The following is a 26,990-nucleotide window of genomic DNA, read 5'->3' as shown; positions in this document are numbered from 1 at the left end:
ACACCGACAGTGAGACCCTCACTCACTCCGACACTAAACCCTCACTCACTCCGACAGTGAACCCTCACTCACGACAGTGAACCCTCACTCACTCCAACAGTCAACCCTCACTCACTCCGACAGTGAGACCCTCACTCACTCCGACAGTGAACCCTCACTCACTTCGACAGTGAGACCCTCACTCACTCCGAGAGGGATCCCTCACTAACTCCCTCATTGAGTCCCTCACACACTCCAACAGTGAGTCCCTCACTCCCTCCGACAGTGAGTCCCTCACTCCCTCCGACAGTGAGTCATTCACTCACTCCGACACTGAGTCCCTCACTCACTCGGACAGCAAGTCCCTAACTCACTCCGACAGTGAACCCTCCCTCGCTCCAACAGCAGGTCACTGACTCACTCTGACAGTGAACCCTCACTCCCTCCGACAGCGAGTCCCTCACTCACTCTGACAGTGAGTCCCTCACTCACTCCGACACTGAGTGACACTCCGACAATGATTCCTAGCACACTTTGACAGTGAACGCTCACTCACTCCGAGAGTGAGTGCCTCACTCACTCCCACAGTGAACGCTCATTCACTCCGACAGCGAGTCCCTCACTCACTCCGACAGTGAAGCCTCACTCACTCCGACAATGAACCCTCACTCACTCCGACAGTGAACCCTCACACTCCGAGAGGGATCCTCACTCACTCCCACATTGACTCCCTCACACACTCCAACAGTGAGACCCTCACTCACTCCGACAATGAACCCTCACTCACTCCGACAGTGAACCCTCATTCACCCCCACAGCGAGTCCCTCACTCACTCCGACAGTGAGGCCATCACTCACTCAAATAGCAAGTCCCTCATTCACTCCGGCAGCAAACCCTCACTCACACCGATAGTAAAACCTCACTCATTCCGAGAGGGATCCCTCACTCACTCCCACATTGACTCCCTCACACACTCCAACAGTGAGACCCTCACTCACTCCGACAGTGAGTCCCTCACTCACTCCGACAGCGAGTCTCTGACTCACTCCGACAGCGAGTCCCTCACTCACTCCGACAGTAAATGCCTCACTCACTCAAATGGCAAGTCCATCATTCACTCTGGCAGCAAACCCTCACTCACTCCAATAGTCAACCCTCACTCACTCCGACTGTGAGTGACACTACGACATTGAGTCCCTCACTCACTAGGACAGTGAACCCTCACTCACTGAGAAAGTGAGTCCCGAAATCCCTCGGAGAGTGAACCCTCACTCACTCCAACAGCGAATCCCTCAGTCACTCCGAGAGTGAACCCTCAGCCACTCCGACAGTAAGTGACACTCCGACACTGAGTCCCTCACTCACTCCGACAGCGAACCCTCACTGACTCGACAGCAAGTCCCTCACTCACTCCGACAGTGAACCCTCACTCACTCCAACAGTCAACCCTCACTCACTCCGACAGTGACCCTCACTCACTTCGACAGTGAGATCCTCACTCACTCCGAGAGGGATCCCTCACTCACTCCCTCATTGAGTCCCTCACACACTCCAACAGTGAGTCCCTCACTCACTCCGACAATGAACCTTCACTCACTCCGACAGCGAGTCTCTGACTCATTCTGACAATGAACCCTCACTCACTCCGACTCTGAGTCCCTCACTCACTCGGACAGCAAGTCCCTCACTCACTCCGACAGTGAACCCTCCCTCGCTCCAACAGTGAAGCCTCACTCACTCCGACAGTGAGTAACACTCTGACAGAGATTCCCTCACGCACTCCGACACTGGGTCCCAAACTCACTCCGACAGTGAACCCTCACTCACTCCAACAGTGAGTGCGTCACTCACTCCGAGAGTGAACCCTCACTCACTGCAACAGTGAACCCTCACTCACTCTGCCAGTGAGTGACAGTCCGACACTGAGTCCCGAACTCACTCCAACAGAGAACCCTCACTCACTCCGAAAGTGAGTGCGTCATTCACTCCAAGAGTGAACCCTCACTCACTCCGACAGTGAGACCCTCACACTCCGAGAGGGATCCCTCACTCACTCCCACATTGAGTCCCTCACACACTCCAACAGTGAGACCCTCACTCACTCCAACAGTGAGTCCCTCACTCACTCCGACAGCGAGTCTCTGACTCACTCTGACAATGAACCCTCACTCACTCCGACAGTGAGTCCCTCACTCATTCCAACAGTGAACTCTCACTCACTCCGACAGTGAGTCCCTCACTCACTCCGACAGTGAGTCCCTCACTCACTCTGACAGTGAACTCTCACTCATTCCAACAGTGAGACCCTCACTCACTCCGACAGCGAGTCTCTGACTCACTCCGACAATGAACCCTCACTCACTCCGACAGTGAGTCCCTCACTCACTCCGACAGTGAACTCTCACTCAATCCAACTGTGAACCCTCACTCACTCCGACAGAGAGTGACACTCCGACCGTGAGTCCCTCATTCACTCCGACAGTGAAACCACACTCACTCCGACTGTGAATCCCTCACTCACTCCGACAGTGAACCCTCCCTCGCTCCAACAGCGAAGCCTCACTCACACCAACAGCAGATCCCTCACTCACTCCGACAGTGAGACCCTCACTCACTCCGACAGCAAGTCCCTCACTCACTCTGACAGTAAGTGCCGCACTCACTCAAATAGCAAGTCCCTCACTCACTCCGGCAGCGAACCCTCACTCACACCGATAGTAAAACCTCACTCGCTCCGAGATTGAAACCTCACTCACTCCAACAGTCAACCCTCACTCACTCCGACAGTGAGTCCCGAAATCTCTCGGAGAGTGAACCCTCACTCCAACATCGAATCCCTCACTCACTCCGAGAGTGAAATCTCACTCACTCCAACACTGAGTCCCGAACGCACTCCGTCAGTGAACCCTCACGCACTCCGACAGTGAACCCTCACTCACTCCGACAGTGAACCCTCACTCACTCCGACAGTGAGTGCGTCACTCACTCCGAGAGTGAACCCTCACTCACTCTGACAGTGCACCCTCACGCACTACGAGAGCGAGTGCCTCACTCACTCCGACAATGAACCCTCACTCCAACATCGAATCCCTCACTCAGTCCGAGAGTGTACCCTCACTCACTCCGACAGTGAACCCTCACTCACTCCGACAGCGAGTGCGTCACTCACTCCGAGAGTGAACCCTCACTCACTCTGACAGTGCACCCTCACTCACTACGAGAGCGAATGCCTCACTCACTCCGACAATGAAGTCTCACTCAATCCGACAGAGAGTGACACTCCGAAAGTGAGTCACTCATTCACTCCGACAGTGAGTTCTTCACTCACTCCGACAGTGAGTCCCTCACTCACTCCGACAGTGAGTCCTTCACTCACTCCGACAGTGAGTCCCTCACTCACTCCGACAGTCAACCCTCACTCACTCCGACAGTGGGTCCCTCACTCACTCTGACAGTGAACTCTCACTCACTCCGACAGTGAGACCCTCACTCACTCCGACAGTGAACTCTCACTCACTCCGACAGTGGGTCCCTCACTCACTCTGACAGTGAACTCTCACTCACTCCGACAGTGAGACCCTCACTCACTCCGACAGCAAGTTCCTCACTCACTCCAACAGAGAACCCTCACTCACTCCTAAAAGTGAACTCTCACTCAATCCAACTGTGAACCCTCACTCACTCCGACAGAGAGTGACACTCCGACCGTGAGTCCCTCATTCACTCTGACTGTGAATCCCTAACTCACTCCGACAGTGAACCATCCCTCGCTCCAACAGTGAAGCCTCACTCACACCAACACCAGGTCCCTCACTCACTCTGACAGTGAACCCTCACTCACTCCGACAGCGAGTCCCTCACTCACTCTGACAGTGAACCCTCACTCACTCCGACAGCGAGTCCCTCACTCACTCCGACAGTGAAGCCTCAATCACTCCGACAATGAACCCTCACTCACTTCGACAGTGAACCCTCACACACTCCGACAGAGTGACACTCCGACAGTGAGTCACTCATTCACTCCGACAGTGAGTCCCTCACTCACTCCGACAGTGAGACCCTCACTCACTCCGACAGTGAACCCTCACTCACTTCGACAGTGAGACCCTCACTCACTCCGAGAGGGATCCCTCACTCACTCCCTCATTGAGTCCCTCACACACTCCAACAGTGAGTCCCTCACTCCCTCCGACAGTGAACCCTCACTCACTCCGACAGTGAGTCCCAACCCACTCCGACAGCAAGTCCCTCACTCACTCCGACAGTAAGTGTCTCACTCACTCAAATAGCAAGTCTCTCATTCACTCTGGCAGCAAACCATCACTCACTGCGACAGTGAACCCTCACTCACTCCGACAGTGAAATCTCATCACTCCAACACTGAGTTCCTCACTCACTCCGACAGTGAACCCTCACTCACTCCGACAGTGAACCCTCACTCACTCCAACAGCGAGTCCCTCACGCACTCCAACAGTGAACCCTCACTCACTCCGACAGTGAGTGACACTCCGACAGCGAGTCCCTCACTCACTCCGATAGTGAAACTTCACTCACTCCAACAGTGAACCCTCACTCGCTCCGACAGCGACTCCCTCACTCACTCCGACAGCGAGTGCGTCACTCACTCTGAGAGTGAACCCTCACTCACTCTGACAGTGCACCCTCATACTACGAGAGCGAATGCCTCACTCACTCCGAGAGTGACGCTCCGACAGTGAGTCACTCATTCACTCCGACAGTGAGTCCCTCACTCACTCCAACAGTGACCCTCACTCACTCCAACAGTGAACCCTCACTCACTCCGACAGTGAACCCTCACTCACTCCAACAGCGAACCCTCATTCACCCCCACAGCAAGACCCTCACTCACTCCGACAGTGAGTCCCTCAGTCACTCCGAAAGCCAACCCTCATTCACTCCGACAATGAGTCCCTCACTCACTCCGACAGTGAACCCTCACTCACTCCGACAATGAACCCTCACTCACTTCGACAGTGAGACCCACACTCACCCCGACAGTGAACCCTCACTCACTCCGACAGTGAACCCTCACACACTCCGACAGTGAGACCCTCACACTCCGAGGGATCCCTCACTCACTCCCACATTGACTCCCTCACACACTCCAACAGTGAGACCCTCACTCACTCCGACAGTGAGTCCCTCACTCACTCCGACAGCGAACCCTCATTCACCCCCACAGCGAGTCCCTCACTCACTCCGACAGCGAACCCTCACTCTCACCGATAGTAAAACCTCACTCACTCCGACAGTGAGTAACACTCCGACAGAGATTTCCTCACGCACTCCGACACTGAGTCCCAAACTCACTCCGACAGTGAACCCTCACTCACTCCAACAGTGAGTGCGTCACTCACTCCGAGAGTGAACCCTCACTCACTGCAACAGTGAACCCTCACTCACTCCGACAGCGAGTCCCTCACTCACTCTGACAGCGAGTCTCTGACTCACTCTGACAGTGAACTCTCACTCACTCCGACACTGAGTGACACTCCGTCAATGATTCCTAGCACACTTCGACAGTGAACGCTCACTCACACCGACAGTGAGACCCTCACTCACTCCGACACTAAACCCTCACTCACTCCGACAGTGAACCCTCACTCACGACAGTGAACCCTCACTCACTTCGACAGTGAACGCTCACTCACACCGACAGTGAGACCCTCACTCACTCCGACACTAAACCCTCACTCACTCCGACAGTGAACCCTCACTCACGACAGTGAACCCTCACTCACGACAGTGAACCCTCACTCACTCCAACAGTCAACCCTCACTCACTCCGACAGTGAGACCCTCACTCACTCCGACAGTGAACCCTCACTCACTTTGACAGTGAGACCCTCACTCACTCCGAGAGGGATCCCTCACTAACTCCCTCATTGAGTCCCTCACACACTCCAACAGTGAGTCCCTCACTCCCTCCGACAGTGAGTCATTCACTCACTCCGACACTGAGTCCCTCACTCACTCGGACAGCAAGTCCCTAACTCACTCCGACAGTGAACCCTCCCTCGCTCCAACAGCAGGTCACTGACTCACTCTGACAGTGAACCCTCACTCCCTCCGACAGCGAGTCCCTCACTCACTCTGACAGTGAGTCCCTCACTCACTCCGACACTGAGTGACACTCCGACAATGATTCCTAGCACACTTTGACAGTGAACGCTCACTCACTCCGAGAGTGAGTGCCTCACTCACTCCCACAGTGAACGCTCATTCACTCCGACAGCGAGTCCCTCACTCACTCCGACAGTGAAGCCTCACTCACTCCGACAATGAACCCTCACTCACTCCGACAGTGAACCCTCACACTCCGAGAGGGATCCTCACTCACTCCCACATTGACTCCCTCACACACTCCAACAGTGAGACCCTCACTCACTCCGACAATGAACCCTCACTCACTCCGACAGTGAACCCTCATTCACCCCCACAGCGAGTCCCTCACTCACTCCGACAGTGAGGCCATCACTCACTCAAATAGCAAGTCCCTCATTCACTCCGGCAGCAAACCCTCACTCACACCGATAGTAAAACCTCACTCATTCCGAGAGGGATCCCTCACTCACTCCCACATTGACTCCCTCACACACTCCAACAGTGAGACCCTCACTCACTCCAACAGTGAGTCCCTCACTCACTCCGACAGCGAGTCTCTGACTCACTCCGACAGCGAGTCCCTCACTCACTCCGACAGTAAATGCCTCACTCACTCAAATGGCAAGTCCATCATTCACTCTGGCAGCAAACCCTCACTCACTCCAATAGTCAACCCTCACTCACTCCGACTGTGAGTGACACTACGACATTGAGTCCCTCACTCACTAGGACAGTGAACCCTCACTCACTGAGAAAGTGAGTCCCGAAATCCCTCGGAGAGTGAACCCTCACTCACTCCAACAGCGAATCCCTCAGTCACTCCGAGAGTGAACCCTCAGCCACTCCGACAGTAAGTGACACTCCGACACTGAGTCCCTCACTCACTCCGACAGCGAACCCTCACTGACTCGACAGCAAGTCCCTCACTCACTCCGACAGTGAACCCTCACTCACTCCAACAGTCAACCCTCACTCACTCCGACAGTGACCCTCACTCACTTCGACAGTGAGATCCTCACTCACTCCGAGAGGGATCCCTCACTCACTCCCTCATTGAGTCCCTCACACACTCCAACAGTGAGTCCCTCACTCACTCCGACAATGAACCTTCACTCACTCCGACAGCGAGTCTCTGACTCATTCTGACAATGAACCCTCACTCACTCCGACTCTGAGTCCCTCACTCACTCGGACAGCAAGTCCCTCACTCACTCCGACAGTGAACCCTCCCTCGCTCCAACAGTGAAGCCTCACTCACTCCGACAGTGAGTAACACTCTGACAGAGATTCCCTCACGCACTCCGACACTGGGTCCCAAACTCACTCCGACAGTGAACCCTCACTCACTCCAACAGTGAGTGCGTCACTCACTCCGAGAGTGAACCCTCACTCACTGCAACAGTGAACCCTCACTCACTCCGCCAGTGAGTGACAGTCCGACACTGAGTCCCGAACTCACTCCAACAGAGAACCCTCACTCACTCCGAAAGTGAGTGCGTCATTCACTCCAAGAGTGAACCCTCACTCACTCCGACAGTGAGACCCTCACACTCCGAGAGGGATCCCTCACTCACTCCCACATTGAGTCCCTCACACACTCCAACAGTGAGACCCTCACTCACTCCAACAGTGAGTCCCTCACTCACTCCGACAGCGAGTCTCTGACTCACTCTGACAATGAACCCTCACTCACTCCGACAGTGAGTCCCTCACACATTCCAACAGTGAACCCTCACTCACTCCGACAGTGAGTCCCTCACTCATTCCAACAGTGAACTCTCACTCACTCCGACAGTGAGTCCCTCACTCACTCTGACAGTGAACTCTCACTCATTCCAACAGTGAGACCCTCACTCACTCCGACAGCGAGTCTCTGACTCACTCCGACAATGAACCCTCACTCACTCCGACAGTGAGTCCCTCACTCACTCCGACAGTGAACTCTCACTCAATCCAACTGTGAACCCTCACTCACTCCGACAGAGAGTGACACTCCGACCGTGAGTCCCTCATTCACTCCGACAGTGAAACCACACTCACTCCGACTGTGAATCCCTCACTCACTCCGACAGTGAACCCTCCCTCGCTCCAACAGCGAAGCCTCACTCACACCAACAGCAGATCCCTCACTCACTCCGACAGTGAGACCCTCACTCACTCCGACAGCAAGTCCCTCACTCACTCTGACAGTAAGTGCCGCACTCACTCAAATAGCAAGTCCCTCACTCACTCCGGCAGCGAACCCTCACTCACACCGATAGTAAAACCTCACTCGCTCCGAGATTGAAACCTCACTCACTCCAACAGTCAACCCTCACTCACTCCGACAGTGAGTCCCGAAATCTCTCGGAGAGTGAACCCTCACTCCAACATCGAATCCCTCACTCACTCCGAGAGTGAAATCTCACTCACTCCAACACTGAGTCCCGAACGCACTCCGTCAGTGAACCCTCACGCACTCCGACAGTGAACCCTCACTCACTCCGACAGTGAGTGCGTCACTCACTCCGAGAGTGAACCCTCACTCACTCTGACAGTGCACCCTCACGCACTACGAGAGCGAGTGCCTCACTCACTCCGACAATGAACCCTCACTCCAACAGCGAATCCCTCACTCAGTCCGAGAGTGTACCCTCACTCACTCCGACAGTGAACCCTCACTCACTCCGACAGCGAGTGCGTCACTCACTCCGAGAGTGAACCCTCACTCACTCTGACAGTGCACCCTCACTCACTACGAGAGCGAATGCCTCACTCACTCCGACAGTGAAGTCTCACTCACTGTGACTGTGAATCCTCAGCCACTCCGACAATGAACCCTCACTCAATCCGACAGAGAGTGACACTCCGAAAGTGAGTCACTCATTCACTCCGACAGTGAGTTCTTCACTCACTCCGACAGCGAGTCCCTCACTCACTCCGACAGTGAACCCTCACTCACTCCGACAGTCAACCCTCACTCACTCCGACAGTGAACCCTCACTCACTCCGACAGTGGGTCCCTCACTCACTCTGACAGTGAACTCTCACTCACTCCGACAGTGGGTCCCTCACTCACTCTGACAGTGAACTCTCACTCACTCCGACAGTGAGACCCTCACTCACTCCGACAGCAAGTTCCTCACTCACTCCAACAGAGAACCCTCACTCACTCCTAAAAGTGAACTCTCACTCAATCCAACTGTGAACCCTCACTCACTCCGACAGAGAGTGACACTCCGACCGTGAGTCCCTCATTCACTCTGACTGTGAATCCCTAACTCACTCCGACAGTGAACCATCCCTCGCTCCAACAGTGAAGCCTCACTCACACCAACACCAGGTCCCTCACTCACTCTGACAGTGAACCCTCACTCACTCCGACAGCGAGTCCCTCACTCACTCTGACAGTGAACCCTCACTCACTCCGACAGCGAGTCCCTCACTCACTCCGACAGTGAAGCCTCAATCACTCCGACAATGAACCCTCACTCACTTCGACAGTGAACCCTCACACACTCCGACAGAGTGACACTCCGACAGTGAGTCACTCATTCACTCCGACAGTGAGTCCCTCACTCACTCCGACAGTGAGACCCTCACTCACTCCGACAGTGAACCCTCACTCACTTCGACAGTGAGACCCTCACTCACTCCGAGAGGGATCCCTCACTCACTCCCTCATTGAGTCCCTCACACACTCCAACAGTGAGTCCCTCACTCCCTCCGACAGTGAACCCTCACTCACTCCGACAGTGAGTCCCAACCCACTCCGACAGCAAGTCCCTCACTCACTCCGACAGTAAGTGTCTCACTCACTCAAATAGCAAGTCTCTCATTCACTCTGGCAGCAAACCATCACTCACTGCGACAGTGAACCCTCACTCACTCCGACAGTGAAATCTCATCACTCCAACACTGAGTTCCTCACTCACTCCGACAGTGAACCCTCACTCCGAAAGCCAACCCTCATTCACTCCGACAGTGAACCCTCACTCACTCCGACAGTGAACCCTCACTCACTCCAACAGCGAGTCCCTCACGCACTCCAACAGTGAACCCTCACTCACTCCGACAGTGAGTGACACTCCGACAGCGAGTCCCTCACTCACTCCGATAGTGAAACTTCACTCACTCCAACAGTGAACCCTCACTCGCTCCGACAGCGACTCCCTCACTCACTCCGACAGCGAGTGCGTCACTCACTCTGAGAGTGAACCCTCACTCACTCTGACAGTGCACCCTCATACTACGAGAGCGAATGCCTCACTCACTCCGAGAGTGACGCTCCGACAGTGAGTCACTCATTCACTCCGACAGTGAGTCCCTCACTCACTCCAACAGTGACCCTCACTCACTCCAACAGTGAACCCTCACTCACTCCGACAGTGAACCCTCACTCACTCCGACAGTGAACCCTCACTCACTCCAACAGCGAACCCTCATTCACCCCCACAGCAAGACCCTCACTCACTCCGACAGTGAGTCCCTCAGTCACTCCGAAAGCCAACCCTCATTCACTCCGACAATGAGTCCCTCACTCACTCCGACAGTGAACCCTCACTCACTCCGACAATGAACCCTCACTCACTTCGACAGTGAGACCCACACTCACCCCGACAGTGAACCCTCACTCACTCCGACAGTGAACCCTCACACACTCCGACAGTGAGACCCTCACACTCCGAGGGATCCCTCACTCACTCCCACATTGACTCCCTCACACACTCCAACAGTGAGACCCTCACTCACTCCGACAGTGAGTCCCTCACTCACTCCGACAGCGAACCCTCATTCACCCCCACAGCGAGTCCCTCACTCACTCCGACAGCGAACCCTCACTCTCACCGATAGTAAAACCTCACTCACTCCGACAGTGAGTAACACTCCGACAGAGATTTCCTCACGCACTCCGACACTGAGTCCCAAACTCACTCCGACAGTGAACCCTCACTCACTCCAACAGTGAGTGCGTCACTCACTCCGAGAGTGAACCCTCACTCACTGCAACAGTGAACCCTCACTCACTCCGACAGCGAGTCCCTCACTCACTCTGACAGCGAGTCTCTGACTCACTCTGACAGTGAACTCTCACTCACTCCGACACTGAGTGACACTCCGTCAATGATTCCTAGCACACTTCGACAGTGAACGCTCACTCACACCGACAGTGAGACCCTCACTCACTCCGACACTAAACCCTCACTCACTCCGACAGTGAACCCTCACTCACGACAGTGAACCCTCACTCACTTCGACAGTGAACGCTCACTCACACCGACAGTGAGACCCTCACTCACTCCGACACTAAACCCTCACTCACTCCGACAGTGAACCCTCACTCACGACAGTGAACCCTCACTCACTCCAACAGTCAACCCTCACTCACTCCGACAGTGAGACCCTCACTCACTCCGACAGTGAACCCTCACTCACTTCGACAGTGAGACCCTCACTCACTCCGAGAGGGATCCCTCACTAACTCCCTCATTGAGTCCCTCACACACTCCAACAGTGAGTCCCTCACTCCCTCCGACAGTGAGTCATTCACTCACTCCGACACTGAGTCCCTCACTCACTCGGACAGCAAGTCCCTAACTCACTCCGACAGTGAACCCTCCCTCGCTCCAACAGCAGGTCACTGACTCACTCTGACAGTGAACCCTCACTCCCTCCGACAGCGAGTCCCTCACTCACTCTGACAGTGAGTCCCTCACTCACTCCGACACTGAGTGACACTCCGACAATGATTCCTAGCACACTTTGACAGTGAACGCTCACTCACTCCGAGAGTGAGTGCCTCACTCACTCCCACAGTGAACGCTCATTCACTCCGACAGCGAGTCCCTCACTCACTCCGACAGTGAAGCCTCACTCACTCCGACAATGAACCCTCACTCACTCCGACAGTGAACCCTGACACTCCGAGAGGGATCCTCACTCACTCCCACATTGACTCCCTCACACACTCCAACAGTGAGACCCTCACTCACTCCGACAATGAACCCTCACTCACTCCGACAGTGAACCCTCATTCACCCCCACAGCGAGTCCCTCACTCACTCCGACAGTGAGGCCATCACTCACTCAAATAGCAAGTCCCTCATTCACTCCGGCAGCAAACCCTCACTCACACCGATAGTAAAACCTCACTCATTCCGAGAGGGATCCCTCACTCACTCCCACATTGACTCCCTCACACACTCCAACAGTGAGACCCTCACTCACTCCGACAGTGAGTCCCTCACTCACTCCGACAGCGAGTCCCTCACTCACTCCGACAGTAAATGCCTCACTCACTCAAATGGCAAGTCCATCATTCACTCTGGCAGCAAACCCTCACTCACTCCAATAGTCAACCCTCACTCACTCCGACTGTGAGTGACACTACGACATTGAGTCCCTCACTCACTAGGACAGTGAACCCTCACTCACTGAGAAAGTGAGTCCCGAAATCCCTCGGAGAGTGAACCCTCACTCACTCCAACAGCGAATCCCTCAGTCACTCCGAGAGTGAACCCTCAGCCACTCCGACAGTAAGTGACACTCCGACACTGAGTCCCTCACTCACTCCGACAGCGAACCCTCACTGACTCGACAGCAAGTCCCTCACTCACTCCGACAGTGAACCCTCACTCACTCCAACAGTCAACCCTCACTCACTCCGACAGTGACCCTCACTCACTTCGACAGTGAGATCCTCACTCACTCCGAGAGGGATCCCTCACTCACTCCCTCATTGAGTCCCTCACACACTCCAACAGTGAGTCCCTCACTCACTCCGACAATGAACCTTCACTCACTCCGACAGCGAGTCTCTGACTCATTCTGACAATGAACCCTCACTCACTCCGACTCTGAGTCCCTCACTCACTCGGACAGCAAGTCCCTCACTCACTCCGACAGTGAACCCTCCCTCGCTCCAACAGTGAAGCCTCACTCACTCCGACAGTGAGTAACACTCTGACAGAGATTCCCTCACGCACTCCGACACTGGGTCCCAAACTCACTCCGACAGTGAACCCTCACTCACTCCAACAGTGAGTGCGTCACTCACTCCGAGAGTGAACCCTCACTCACTGCAACAGTGAACCCTCACTCACTCCGCCAGTGAGTGACAGTCCGACACTGAGTCCCGAACTCACTCCAACAGAGAACCCTCACTCACTCCGAAAGTGAGTGCGTCATTCACTCCAAGAGTGAACCCTCACTCACTCCGACAGTGAGACCCTCACACTCCGAGAGGGATCCCTCACTCACTCCCACATTGAGTCCCTCACACACTCCAACAGTGAGACCCTCACTCACTCCAACAGTGAGTCCCTCACTCACTCCGACAGCGAGTCTCTGACTCACTCTGACAATGAACCCTCACTCACTCCGACAGTGAGTCCCTCACACATTCCAACAGTGAACCCTCACTCACTCCGACAGTGAGTCCCTCACTCATTCCAACAGTGAACTCTCACTCACTCCGACAGTGAGTCCCTCACTCACTCCGACAGTGAGTCCCTCACTCACTCTGACAGTGAACTCTCACTCATTCCAACAGTGAGACCCTCACTCACTCCGACAGCGAGTCTCTGACTCACTCCGACAATGAACCCTCACTCACTCCGACAGTGAGTCCCTCACTCACTCCGACAGTGAACTCTCACTCAATCCAACTGTGAACCCTCACTCACTCCGACAGAGAGTGACACTCCGACCGTGAGTCCCTCATTCACTCCGACAGTGAAACCACACTCACTCCGACTGTGAATCCCTCACTCACTCCGACAGTGAACCCTCCCTCGCTCCAACAGCGAAGCCTCACTCACACCAACAGCAGATCCCTCACTCACTCCGACAGTGAGACCCTCACTCACTCCGACAGCAAGTCCCTCACTCACTCTGACAGTAAGTGCCGCACTCACTCAAATAGCAAGTCCCTCACTCACTCCGGCAGCGAACCCTCACTCACACCGATAGTAAAACCTCACTCGCTCCGAGATTGAAACCTCACTCACTCCAACAGTCAACCCTCACTCACTCCGACAGTGAGTCCCGAAATCTCTCGGAGAGTGAACCCTCACTCCAACATCGAATCCCTCACTCACTCCGAGAGTGAAATCTCACTCACTCCAACACTGAGTCCCGAACGCACTCCGTCAGTGAACCCTCACGCACTCCGACAGTGAACCCTCACGCACTCCGACAGTGAGTGCGTCACTCACTCCGACAGTGAACCCTCACTCACTCCGACAGTGAGTGCGTCACTCACTCCGAGAGTGAACCCTCACTCACTCTGACAGTGCACCCTCACGCACTACGAGAGCGAATGCCTCACTCACTCCGACAATGAACCCTCACTCCAACAGCGAATCCCTCACTCACTCCGAGAGTGAAATCTCACTCACTCCAACACTGAGTCCCGAACGCACTCCGTCAGTGAACCCTCACGCACTCCGAGAGTGAACCCTCACTCACTCTGACAGTGCACCCTCACTCACTACGAGAGCGAATGCCTCACTCACTCCGACAGTGAAGTCTCACTCACTGTGACTGTGAATCCTCAGCCACTCCGACAATGAACCCTCACTCAATCCGACAGAGAGTGACACTCCGAAAGTGAGTCACTCATTCACTCCGACAGTGAGTTCTTCACTCACTCCGACAGTGAGTCCCTCACTCACTCCGACAGTGAACCCTCACTCACTCCGACAGTCAACCCTCACTCACTCCGACAGTGACCCTCACTCACTCCGACAGTGAACCCTCACTCACTCCGACAGTCAACCCTCACTCACTCCGACAGTGGGTCCCTCACTCACTCTGACAGTGAACTCTCACTCACTCCGACAGTGGGTCCCTCACTCACTCCGACAGTGAACCCTCACTCACTCCGGCAGTGGGTCCCTCACTCACTCTGACAGTGAACTCTCACTCACTCCGACAGTGGGTCCCTCACTCACTCTGACAGTGAACTCTCACTCACTCCGACAGTGAGACCCTCACTCACTCCGACAGCAAGTTCCTCACTCACTCCAACAGAGAACCCTCACTCACTCCTAAAAGTGAACTCTCACTCAATCCAACTGTGAACCCTCACTCACTCCGACAGAGAGTGACACTCCGACCGTGAGTCCCTCATTCACTCTGACTGTGAATCCCTAACTCACTCCGACAGTGAACCCTCACTCACACCAACACCAGGTCCCTCACTCACTCTGACAGTGAACCCTCACTCACTCCGACAGCGAGTCCCTCACTCACTCTGACAGTGAACCCTCACTCACACCAACACCAGGTCCCTCACTCACTCTGACAGTGAACCCTCACTCACACCAACACCAGGTCCCTCACTCACTCTGACAGTGAACCCTCACTCACACCAACACCAGGTCCCTCACTCACTCTGACAGTGAACCCTCACTCACTCCGACAGCGAGTCCCTCACTCACTCTGACAGTGAACCCTCACTCACTCCGACAGCGAGTCCCTCACTCACTCCGACAGTGAAGCCTCAATCACTCCGACAATGAACCCTCACTCACTTCGACAGTGAACCCTCACACACTCCGACAGAGTGACACTCCGACAGTGAGTCACTCATTCACTCCGACAGTGAGTCCCTCACTCACTCCGACAGTGAGACCCTCACTCACTCCGACAGTGAACCCTCACTCACTCCGACAGTGAACCCTCACTCACTTCGACAGTGAGACCCTCACTCACTCCGAGAGGGATCCCTCACTCACTCCCTCATTGAGTCCCTCACACACTCCAACAGTGAGTCCCTCACTCCCTCCGACAGTGAACCCTCACTCACTCCGACAGTGAGTCCCAACCCACTCCGACAGCAAGTCCCTCACTCACTCCGACAGTAAGTGTCTCACTCACTCAAATAGCAAGTCTCTCATTCACTCTGGCAGCAAACCATCACTCACTGCGACAGTGAACCCTCACTCACTCCGACAGTGAAATCTCATCACTCCAACACTGAGTTCCTCACTCACTCCGACAGTGAACCCTCACTCCGAAAGCCAACCCTCATTCACTCCGACAGTGAACCCTCACTCACTCCGACAGTGAACCCTCACTCACTCCAACAGCGAGTCCCTCACGCACTCCAACAGTGAACCCTCACTCACTCCGACAGTGAGTGACACTCCGACAGCGAGTCCCTCACTCACTCCGATAGTGAAACTTCACTCACTCCAACAGTGAACCCTCACTCGCTCCGACAGCGACTCCCTCACTCACTCCGACAGCGAGTGCGTCACTCACTCTGAGAGTGAACCCTCACTCACTCTGACAGTGCACCCTCATACTACGAGAGCGAATGCCTCACTCACTCCGAGAGTGACGCTCCGACAGTGAGTCACTCATTCACTCCGACAGTGAGTCCCTCACTCACTCCAACAGTGACCCTCACTCACTCCAACAGTGAACCCTCACTCACTCCGACAGTGAACCCTCACTCACTCCAACAGCGAACCCTCATTCACCCCCACAGCAAGACCCTCACTCACTCCGACAGTGAGTCCCTCAGTCACTCCGAAAGCCAACCCTCATTCACTCCGACAATGAGTCCCTCACTCACTCCGACAGTGAACCCTCACTCACTCCAACAACGAGTCCCTCACGCACTCCAACAGTGAACCCTCACTCACTCCGACAGTGCACCCTCACTCCAACAGCGAATCCCTCATTCACTCCGAGAGTGTACCCACACTCACTCCAACAGTGAACCCTCAATCACTCCGACAGTGATCACTCACTCACTCCGACAGCAAGTCCCTCACGCACGCCAACATTGAAACCTCACTCAGCCGACATTGAGTGCCTCACTCACTCAGTGAACCCTTCATCACTCCAACAGTGACCCATAACTCTGACAGTGAGTGACACTCCGACAGGGAGTCCCTCATTCACTCCAACAGTGCGTCCCTCACTCACCCCAACAGTCACCCATCACTCACTCTGACAGTGAGTGACACTCCGACAGTGAACCCTCACTCACTCCGACAGCAAATCGCTCACTCACTCCGACAGTGAACCCTCACTCACTCTGAGAGTGAACCCTCAGTCAGTCTGACAGTGAGTCCCTCATTCACTCCAACTGTGAACCCTCACTCACTCCGATAGTGAAACCTCACTCACTCCGACAGTGAGCCCCTCACTCACTCCGACAGCGAGTGCCTCACTCACTCCGAGCTAGTGTGTGCGAATGAGTGAGAGTTCACACACACACCCACTCACTCACGCACACTTACATGCATTCACACACACACACTCACACTCCCACACACACACTCACTTGTACACTCCCACACACACTCTCTCACACACACACTCACATTCACGCACTCACATACCTACACTCACACTCTCACATACACTCACTCACACACACTCAGTCAGACACACACACACACACACACACACACTCACACAGACACACACACACACACACTCACACAGACACACACACACACTCACACACACACAGACAAAACAAAGCAGCCACTCAGTCAGATTCCAATCTCCTCAGTTCGGACTTCCCTAAAAAGAACAATCCAATCCTCAGGATCCCCTCCAGATGAGGGGGTGCTCCATTATAAACCCTCTGAGGGAATGGCAGGACGTCCCATGGGACTGGTTGACTGTAAGTGGGAAAGCTCTGGCTGTTTGTCACCCCCCCATCCCCATCCCCATCCCGCCCTCAGTGAGAACAGGCCATTGTGCTGGGATTGTGTCCCTTACTGTACAACCCAATGACCCACCTTTAATCAAACCCACTTCACTGGCTATGACCGAGAGTGCAGGCTGCCCCTCACTCAGATTAGTGGGCGGCACGGTGGCACAGTGGTTAGCACTGCTGTCTCACAGCGCCTGAGACCCGGGTTCAATTCCCGACTCAGGTGACTGACTGTGTGGGGTTTGCACGTTCTCCCCTTGTCTGCGTGGGTTTCCTCCGGGTGCTCCGGTTTCCTCCCACAGTCCAAAGATGTGCGGGTCAGGTGAATTGGCCATGCTAAATTGCCCGTAGTGTTAGGTAAGGGGTAAATGTAGGGGTATGGGTGGGTTGCGCTTCGGCGGGTCGGTGTGGACTTGTTGGGCCGAAGGGCCTGTTTCCACACTGTAAGTAATCTAATCTAATATTGAAGTCATTGTGATTTATCCAGCCGAGTGTGGCGTTGTGGGTGGCGGGGGGGAGTTTGGGGAGCCCGCCCCCCCCTCATTTTGGTAAGGTGCTGTGACCCAGGGCCGGGCATGGGTGGGCACCTTTAGCCCCTGCCCAGTGTCTGAGCCACGGTGCCATGGGCGAGGGCTCCCTCCTGACACCCAGTCCCATCAGCATTGCCGGATTCGGACAGGGAACAGTTAAACCGCTCAGAGTGCGGAGGCCTGGGGGAGGGGAGGGGGGAGGGGAGGGAGGGAGCAGGATCTCTCCGGAGTGAGGATCCGGGTTGAGGGGAGAAGCAGTCGAGCAGCTGTGGGACTGGGCAGACAGTGAGGGTGGTGCTGTGCTGGGCCCGGGCCTCACTCCCTCCTGGGTGTGGACAGCACTGGGATGTTTGCCAGAGGCTAGAGTCCAATCTGCTGTCGTTCACTCGCAGATATAAACAGAGTTCCTCACCTCCATTGTACCTGTCCCCTCATTAGCAGTGAACGCTGTTCACACGGGTTTGTTCCCCCACGGGACTGGCACATCCTGGGCCTAGTTGCCCCCCCCTTCTGCGTCGCTGTGACAAGATGGCACCCGAGCATGACCTCGGCGCATCTTTTCACGCTCACCAGCGCCGCGGGCCCTCCTGCCAATCGGTGTGGGCGACTGACACACCAGGGAGGGCCCTCTCTCTCAGCTGGCATTTCCTGAAGGGGGCAGGAGCACTGACCGCCAGCCTGGTTCCCCCCCCACCCCTGAAGAGTTTGTGAAGGAGCCTGGCACTGCCCACTGCTGCTGACAAAGCACGGCCCAGAGAACCGTACCCTGGCAGGAGGGAGGGGGAGACGGCCCGGCAGACAGGGCTAGGGTAGGAGTCAGACAGAGGTACGGCACAGAAACACGCCCTTCAGGCCAACCCCTCCATGCTGACCAGTTACCATCGAACATTACAGCGCAGTACAGGCCCTTCGGCCCTTGATGTTGTGCTGTCCTGTGAAACCCATCTGAAGCCCATCTCACCTGCACTCTTCCATTCTCATCCATACGCTTATCAAATGACCATTCAAATGGCCTCCAACTTACTCAGTCATTGATAGTTCTCTGTTTGGAAGGAATGAATAAGCAGAACCCAATCTAGTCCCACCTGCCAGCACCTGACCCACATCCCTCCAAACCCTTCCTATTCATATACCCATCCAAATGCCTCTTAAATGTTGCAATTGTACCAGCCTCCACCACATCCCCTGGCAGCTCATTCCGTACACGTACCACCCTCTGTGTGAAAAAGTTGCCCCGTAGGTCTCTTTTATATCTTTCCCCTCTCACCCTAAACCTAGTTCTGGACTCCCCGACCCCAGGGAAAAGACCTTGGCTATCCACCTTATGGGTCAACAGCTGGCCAATGGGAGGAGATATATTTGGGATCCCTGGTCAGCATGAGTGATCCTCAGTGGAATCACAGAGCACACCCAGGTTTGAAGAGGTGCATGGTGTTACCAGTGACTAACCTTGAGTCTGGGGTCATAACAGAGGCAACTGGAAGGGAAACGTCTATGCAGCCTAATGTATTACCCTAATCATAAACTACACCCCAGCCTCTTATCGACTAACCAAATCGATCCAGTATCAACCCTCCCTGATATCCAAAATGACAAATCCCAGCCCGAGAACCCTCAGTGACCTCCTCTGGCCAGTTCCAGCCTGTTCCTTCATAGTTAATTGGGACTGACTAGTAAAATGCTTCACAAACACAAACAATCAGCCAGGAAGCCTACAGTTCACTCCCCAGGAGTGTGCCTCAACTTAACATCCCATTAACACAGAGCTCACAATCCTGACCCCAATGGGAGTACACAGTCCAGTCACACACGTGGGGGCTGTAACACATGGGGGTGGGGGAGGGGGGGCTGGAAAACAGTCAGAAAACACACAGGGCCCGGGTCTACACACACACACACACACACACTCTCACACACACTCACTCTCACACACACACACACACACACACACACTCACTCACACACACACACATACTCATACACACACACACACACACACACACACACACACTCATACACACACACACTCACACACGTTCAGACATTTTTCAAATCCAAGTCCACTTTCATTTTGCCCAATGACTCCTTTAACAGCATCAGAGCAACTGCACTGTGTGTTTATTCACTCTGTCCAACAGCTCCTGGGAAATGTGCTGTGATTTCCCACATAAACAGTTTGTACACCATGGCAGAGTCACAGCTTGTAACCCAGCGACATGGGCTGGGAATGTTTAACACTGTTCGGGATTGACTGTAACACTGTTCGGGATGGACAGAATAGGTGCGGTACATTAACATGTGGGATAGTAGAAAGAATGAAGGGTAACCCAGTCCAGGATCAGGCCCTTCGGCCCTGCAAGCCTGTACTGACACATTTTGCCCTTCCATTCTAAAACTGCCTTCACTTATGGGATCCTTATCCCTTTATTCCCTTCCTATTCATGTATTCACCCAGGGGTTTCATGGGAAGATACAACAGGAACTGCATTTTAGTAGCGCCTTTCACCACGTTAGGGCATGTTATTGGCAATGAAGTACTTTGTATTTGATGTTTAGTCACTGTTAAAGCACAGGGTCTCATGGTAGTCTAATGGCAAATCGAGCTATACTGAAACTCTGAGTCCTGGGTCAGGGCCTGAAAGGATCTCCAACGGGGATTTGGAGGGAGGAAGATTTCTGAGTGTGCCAGACAATATCTTCAAATTCACATCTTCCTCAGTGCTGTAGGTGGGAATCAAAAGCCTGTTGCTTGGCAACAGTGAAGATAGGTCACAGTCGCTCATCGGGCCTGGCCCTGCTTGCGATGGCCCTGTGGGTAAGATACCCCTCCTGCAGCTGAAGGGGGAGATACACATCCAGGTCAATAATCCCTGCTGGGAATGATCGCACCGCTCATCACTCAGGTCTGCAGCTGTGATGTTAGTCAGTGCTGCTGTCCCTCTGGGTCCCATCAAAATGAGCGAGGGTCCTTGTAAATTAGAGGGTGCGATAATTATTACCACCGGACCTTTCCCACATAGGAAACGGGGTTTTTGTTTTGGCCTGAAAACTGCCAGTCTGCTGTTAGCACTTTGTCAAGTCCACACCCAGATCCTGTTCGCTTGTGGGCTGCGAAATGACCATAATCCAATGGAACCGTTCTTATAATCAGCTCCCAGGGCCGACCACACTCACCCATCCAGGTCAGGCTGCTCGCCAACACAGACATGGCACTGAATCTGACTGACAGGACATGGAACCGCAGCAGGCCAGGTTCGGGCCTACATCACCGATTGGAACAACTCGGTGTTACATTGTCAGCCTTTGCGTTGGGTCAAAACCCACGGTGCTGGAAAAGCGCAGCAGGTCAGGCAGTGTCCGAGGAGCAGGAGAATCGACGTTTCGTCAGGAATGCCTTTACATAGCGCCCTCCCCCCTCCTCTCCCACTAGACAACCAGTCAGCCCACGTCAGATACAAAGCAGACGGCCACTCTGGATAAGTAACCCATCACAAACAGGTTTATTTAAAATCCCAACGGCGCCCCTTGGGCTGGAGTAGCCGCTGACAGTCCTGTTGGGGCTAGAACCTGGTGGGGTGTGATTTCAGGCTTCGTCCAGCCCAGTCCAACACTGGCCCTCCCACATCATTTGTCCTAGCCTTTTTAGAGACCGCCAGCCAGCCACAGCCTTTGTGCCGGGCTCGTTTTCTTAAACAGTTCCCTCGGAAAACCGGCTGACTGGCCACAGGAGCGGCTGGAGTAGCCTTTCAACGATTCTCCCACTCACAACCCAGCCCAAGGGCCTGATTCCTGAGGCAGTCTGTTACACTGGCCAGGAAAACCCCGCTAAAATTAACCCAGCCCCAGTGCAAACTTCCAGCTAACCGTGACGGTAAGGTGCGCGGTAACATAGCCTTTGCTGGTGGGCTCTACGTAATATAAACTTGGTCCCAAAGTAACACAGCGCCAGAGACCCGGGTTCAATTCCCGCCTCAGGCGACTGTGTGGAGTTTGCACATTCTCCCCGTGTCTGCGTGGGTTTCCTCTGGGTGCTCCGGTTTCCTCCCACAGTCCAAAGATGTGCGGGTCAGGTGAATTGGCCATGCTAAATTGCCCGTAGTGTCAGGTAAGGGGTAAATGTTGGGAAATGGGTGGGTTGCGCTTCGGCGGGTCAGTGTGGACTTGTTGGGCCGAAGGGCCTGTTTCCACACTGTAAGTAATCTAAACAAGTACCCTCAGAGTACCAAAGTGCTTCTGCGGTCTATTTAGGAGTTGGAGTTAGGGTGAATACATGTTACATAAACCGATCATTTAGCTCAAATGTTTGTCGAAAAGTCGCCGTTTCTCTCCATCTATCCCTCTCATGAGATATTTCCATCTCTCCCACTCCCATGCATTTATCCAGCTTCTCCTGCAGCAAGGTGCTCTACACTTTTCATGAAGAGCTTTCTCTTGAGTTTCTCATGAGATTTATTGGTTACAGAGTCAGAGAGTAATCCAGCACTGAAACGGAATCTTCAGTCTGGCCAGAGCGTCATTCCCAAACTCATCGAAGTCCCACCTGCCTGCCCCTGGCCCATATCCCTCCGAACCATTCCTATTCACAAACTGATCCAAATGTCTTTAGAATATTGTAAGCGTGTCCACATCCGCTGTCTCCTCAGGAAGTTCATTCCATCCACGGACCACCCTCTTGCCCCTCACGTCCTTTTGAAATCTCTCTCCCCTCATCTGAACAACGCGGCCCGTCACCTTGGAAACCCTCCACCCTAGGGAAAGGACAAACGACCATTAAACCTATCTCTACCCCTCCATGGTTGTTATAAACCTCGATAAGGTCATCTCCTACATTCTACGCCCCCTTCCAGGTTTGGATTCTATAAAATGTTTTCTCAGTGTCTCTAAAAAAAAATTGGCTGATGATTTTATTGCACACGGAGAAATTTCAGCTGACTCCCTCTGCGCTTTCTCACGGGGAGGGTCTTTATTTATCTGTGGAGATTTAGTCTCAGCTCCAAAAGATTATTGTATTACTCGGAGAATTTGGTTTCAATTAATCCAATTGTAGGCCAAACTTCAAAGAAACAGAACATGTTGCCAAGTCAGACACAGAGTACCAGAGGTCACGGTCAATCAGGTCGCCCCCGGTAACCAGATGAGAGGTCATTTCTCCAATGCTTGGATAGTCAAAACAGCGGCAACACTTCGAAATCCTGACAGGAATTTGTGCTTTTGTTGCTTATTTTCAGCTTAATCTTTGAACGGTGAGAGATTTCAACGCTCACAGTATGCCAGCCTTTTCCTACCGCAGCACTGATCTGAAACTGGCAAGGGTAGGCCATTCAGCCCTTCGAGCCTGCACCGCCATTTGACATGAACATGGCCGACCGCCCAATTCCCAGCTGTGTCTCCTTTGAGCCCATTAGCCCAAAGACCGAAGTCTTATTCCTGCTCGAAAAACATTTCGCCCTCGACCGCCCTCTGTGGCACAGCGCCGCACTGCTCTCTGAGTGAAGAAATCAAAACCAAAGGTGGATCTTCGTATTGGACCGGGGGGAACTCATTGGAGAGTGCATCAAATTCCTTCCTCGTTGTCCCACTACAGGGACGTTCCGACAGTGAGAGAGACGGAACACGTAACCCTTTCTTTCCAGGCTTATCACAGAATTCCATTATGTGTTAAAGATAGACAATAGACAATAGGTGCAGGAGTAGGCCATTCTGCCCTTCGAGCCTGCACCGCCATTCAATATGATCATCCTTAATCCGTATCCCATTCCTGCCTTATGTCCATAACCCTTGATTCCACTATCCTTGACAGCTCTATCCAACTCTTTCTTAAATGAATCCAGAGACTGGGCCTCCACTGCCCTCTGGGGCAGAGTATTCCACACAGCCACCACTCTCTGGGTGAAGAAGTTTCTCCTCATCTCTGTCCTAAATGGTCTACCCCGTATTTTTAAGCTGTGTCCTCTGGTTCGGCACTCACCCATCAGCGGAAACATGTTTCCTGCTGCCAGGGTGCCCAATCCTTGAGGTGTTCCCAGATCCGGTCTAACCCAGGTTATTAGTTGGGGACTAAAATACCCCCTGAGTTGGGCTGACAATCTGACTGTGTTAAAGTGACCGTGCCACTCCCTCCTCTGCTACACTGAGCCGGTTTCCCCAGAACGTCAGGAAGTCTTGTTCCTGACAAATGTAGGGTGTAAGGCGGATTAAGTGGATTGTGGAGTGGATTCCCTCCTCCCTGTCAGCACTAACTGATCATTACGTCCTCTCTCTCTCTATATATATAATGCTCTCACATGTAAGATCTATAATATAGATAGGAATTAAAGTTGTTTCTTTAGGATGGCCTGCAATTTTAAATATGTTAAGGTCTACTTAAAAAAGAAAGGTTGGTTGGGTTAACCAAATGTTAGACACTGCCCTTTGACCTCGATGACCTCGCCTCAGAGCCAGGCCACAGAGATTGGATCTGGCTTTCCCCACAGGTATGGGACAGATCGAGGTATCCCCCCTCGGCACTGGCAGCCATCAGCCCTTCACTTCTGCTGGAGCGGCCCACCCTGCAGCATCACTTCACTCCCCCTGGGAAGACACCTTCCCGGAGACAACTATGGGACGGGCAGTGGTTAGCCATCTCGGCTCTGAGCACATAACTCAGGCTGACACTGAGGGAGAACTCGGAAAATGCATCATCGCAATGAGACCTGGAGCCTTTGGGAAAGGGGGAAATGCTCTCTGTTATCCTGGTACATTGATCTTTCCATCCCAACATCACTGCCAACAGATATTCCATTGTTGTTCAAACTGCCTGTTTCCTGCATGACACCCACTTTGGCACACACTGAACCAGCTCGGAGGAGTGCTCAGGGAGAACCTTACAGTCATGAAAGGCTTTGGATAAGTGCTTTTCTCTTCCTTTCATGTTTCTGAAAAGGAACACAAAGGACTGTTAGATTAAGGGCAGCCCATTCTGACACCCGATTGATCAAACGAGCTCCATCACTATCTCTGACAGGATGTCCACCATCGCCTGGAAATACTCCATTAACAAGCCTGGGACAGACTGGGCCACAGACGCCCAACAGTGTCCGAGAATTCACACACAAGACCCCCCCTGAGTTTGAAACCGTACACTTTGATCATTAGGGAATCCACTGAAGATTCCCTGGAATATTGGGAGGAGAGCGTCCGGCAGTGGTTCAGAAAGCTTGCCTTCATTGCTCAGACCTTTGCGTATCGGAGTTGGGGCGTTGTGTTGGGTTGTACAGGACGTTGGTGAGACCTCTTTTGGATTCATGTGTCCAGTTTCAGTCAGTGTGCTATAGGAAAGCTATTGTTGTGGTTCTGTTTGCCGAGCTGGAAGTTTTTGCTGCAAACGTTTCGTTCCCTGGCTAGGGAACATCATCAGTGCTATTGGAGCCTCCTGTGAAGCGCTGCTGTGATGTTTCTTCCGGTATTTATAGTGGCTATTATAGGAAGGCTATTATTAAGCTCTGGAGAGGCTTCGGAGAAGGATTACCAGGATGTTGCCAGGTATGAAGGGTTTGGGTTATAAGGAGAGGCTGGATTGGCTGGGAGCTTTTCCACTGGAGGTTGAGGGGTGACCCTTGTGGAGGTTTATAAAATCAATGAGGGGTATAGATAAGGTCGATGTCTTTTTCCCTAAGGTGAGGGAGAGATGAAAAGAGAGAGAGTTTAAGGAGACCTGAGGGGCAACTGTTTTTACACGGGGAGTGGGTTGTGGGTGGTATGAACTTCCAGAGGGAGTGGTGGTACAGTTACAGCCTTTAAAAGACATTGGGATGGATACCTGACTAGGAAAGGTTTGGAGGGATTCAGGCCAGGAGCAGGCTGGGGGGACCAGATTAGTTTGGGACTATGTTTGGCACGGACTGGTTGGGCCGAAGGGTCTGTTTCCGTGCTGATGAACATAAAAGCTGAAGAGAGGGAAATTGAAAAACAAACTTGTAAGGAGACCTCAGCTATCTGTAAGAATAATAGGGTGGTTATGGTAGGGGATTTTAACTTTCCAAACATAGACTGGGACTGCCATAGTGTTAAAGGTTTAGTTGGAGAGGAATTTGTTAAGTGTGTACAGGACAATTTTCTGATTCAGTATGTGGATGTACCTACTAGAGAAGGTGCAAAACTTGACCTACTCTTGGGAAATAAGGCAGGGCAGGTGACTGAGGTGTCAGTGGGGGAGCACTTTGGGGCCAGTGACCATAATTCTATTAGATTTAAAATAGTGATGGAAAAGGATAGACCAGATCTAAAAGTTCAAGTTCTCAATTGGAGAAAGGCCAATTTTGACGGTATTGGGCAAGAACTTTTGAAAGCTGATTGGAGGCAGATTTTCACAGGTAAAGGGACGGCTAGAAAATGGGAAACCTTCAGAAATGAGATAACAAGAATCCAGAGAAAGTATATTCCTGTCAGGGTGAAAGGGAAGGCTGGTAGGTATAGGGTATGACTAAAGAAATTGAAGGAGAAAGTGAGGACTGCAGATGCTGGAGTATCAGAGCTGAAAATGTGTTGCTGGAGAAGTGCAGCAGGTCAGGCAGCGTCCAAGGAGCGGGAGAATCGACGTTTCAGGCATGAGCCATTCTTCAGAAAACCAATTTTCTCCTCGAAGATTTTAACCTATTGCGAATCCTCTTCCAAGGATGCCTTCCTTGAAGTCGCTCTCTTCCTCCCTTTACA

The 26,990-nt window shown here is 53.3% G+C and overlaps 1 protein-coding gene across 3 annotated transcripts in view; it reads right to left on the bottom strand.

The window, feature by feature from the left end:
- Positions 1-26,990, bottom strand: part of creb3l1 (cAMP responsive element binding protein 3-like 1) — a 234,315-nt gene that overhangs the window by 138,586 nt on the left and 68,739 nt on the right. The window contains exon 1 of one of the 3 annotated variants that reach the window (XM_060838415.1): positions 18,712-18,732. The exons of the other annotated variants lie outside the window; for them this stretch is intronic. Coding sequence (XP_060694398.1) covers positions 18,712-18,717 — 6 coding nt within the window. The 5' untranslated portion in view covers positions 18,718-18,732. Of the gene's footprint in view, positions 1-18,711; positions 18,733-26,990 lie in introns of those variants that run through there. 3 annotated transcript variants of the gene reach the window in all.

Source organism: Hemiscyllium ocellatum, chromosome 18, assembly GCF_020745735.1.
Source record: "Hemiscyllium ocellatum isolate sHemOce1 chromosome 18, sHemOce1.pat.X.cur, whole genome shotgun sequence".
Taxonomy (NCBI): Eukaryota; Metazoa; Chordata; class Chondrichthyes; order Orectolobiformes; family Hemiscylliidae; genus Hemiscyllium; species Hemiscyllium ocellatum.
Note: the sequence above shows the minus strand (reverse complement) of the source record. Positions and strands in the feature narration are given on the sequence as shown.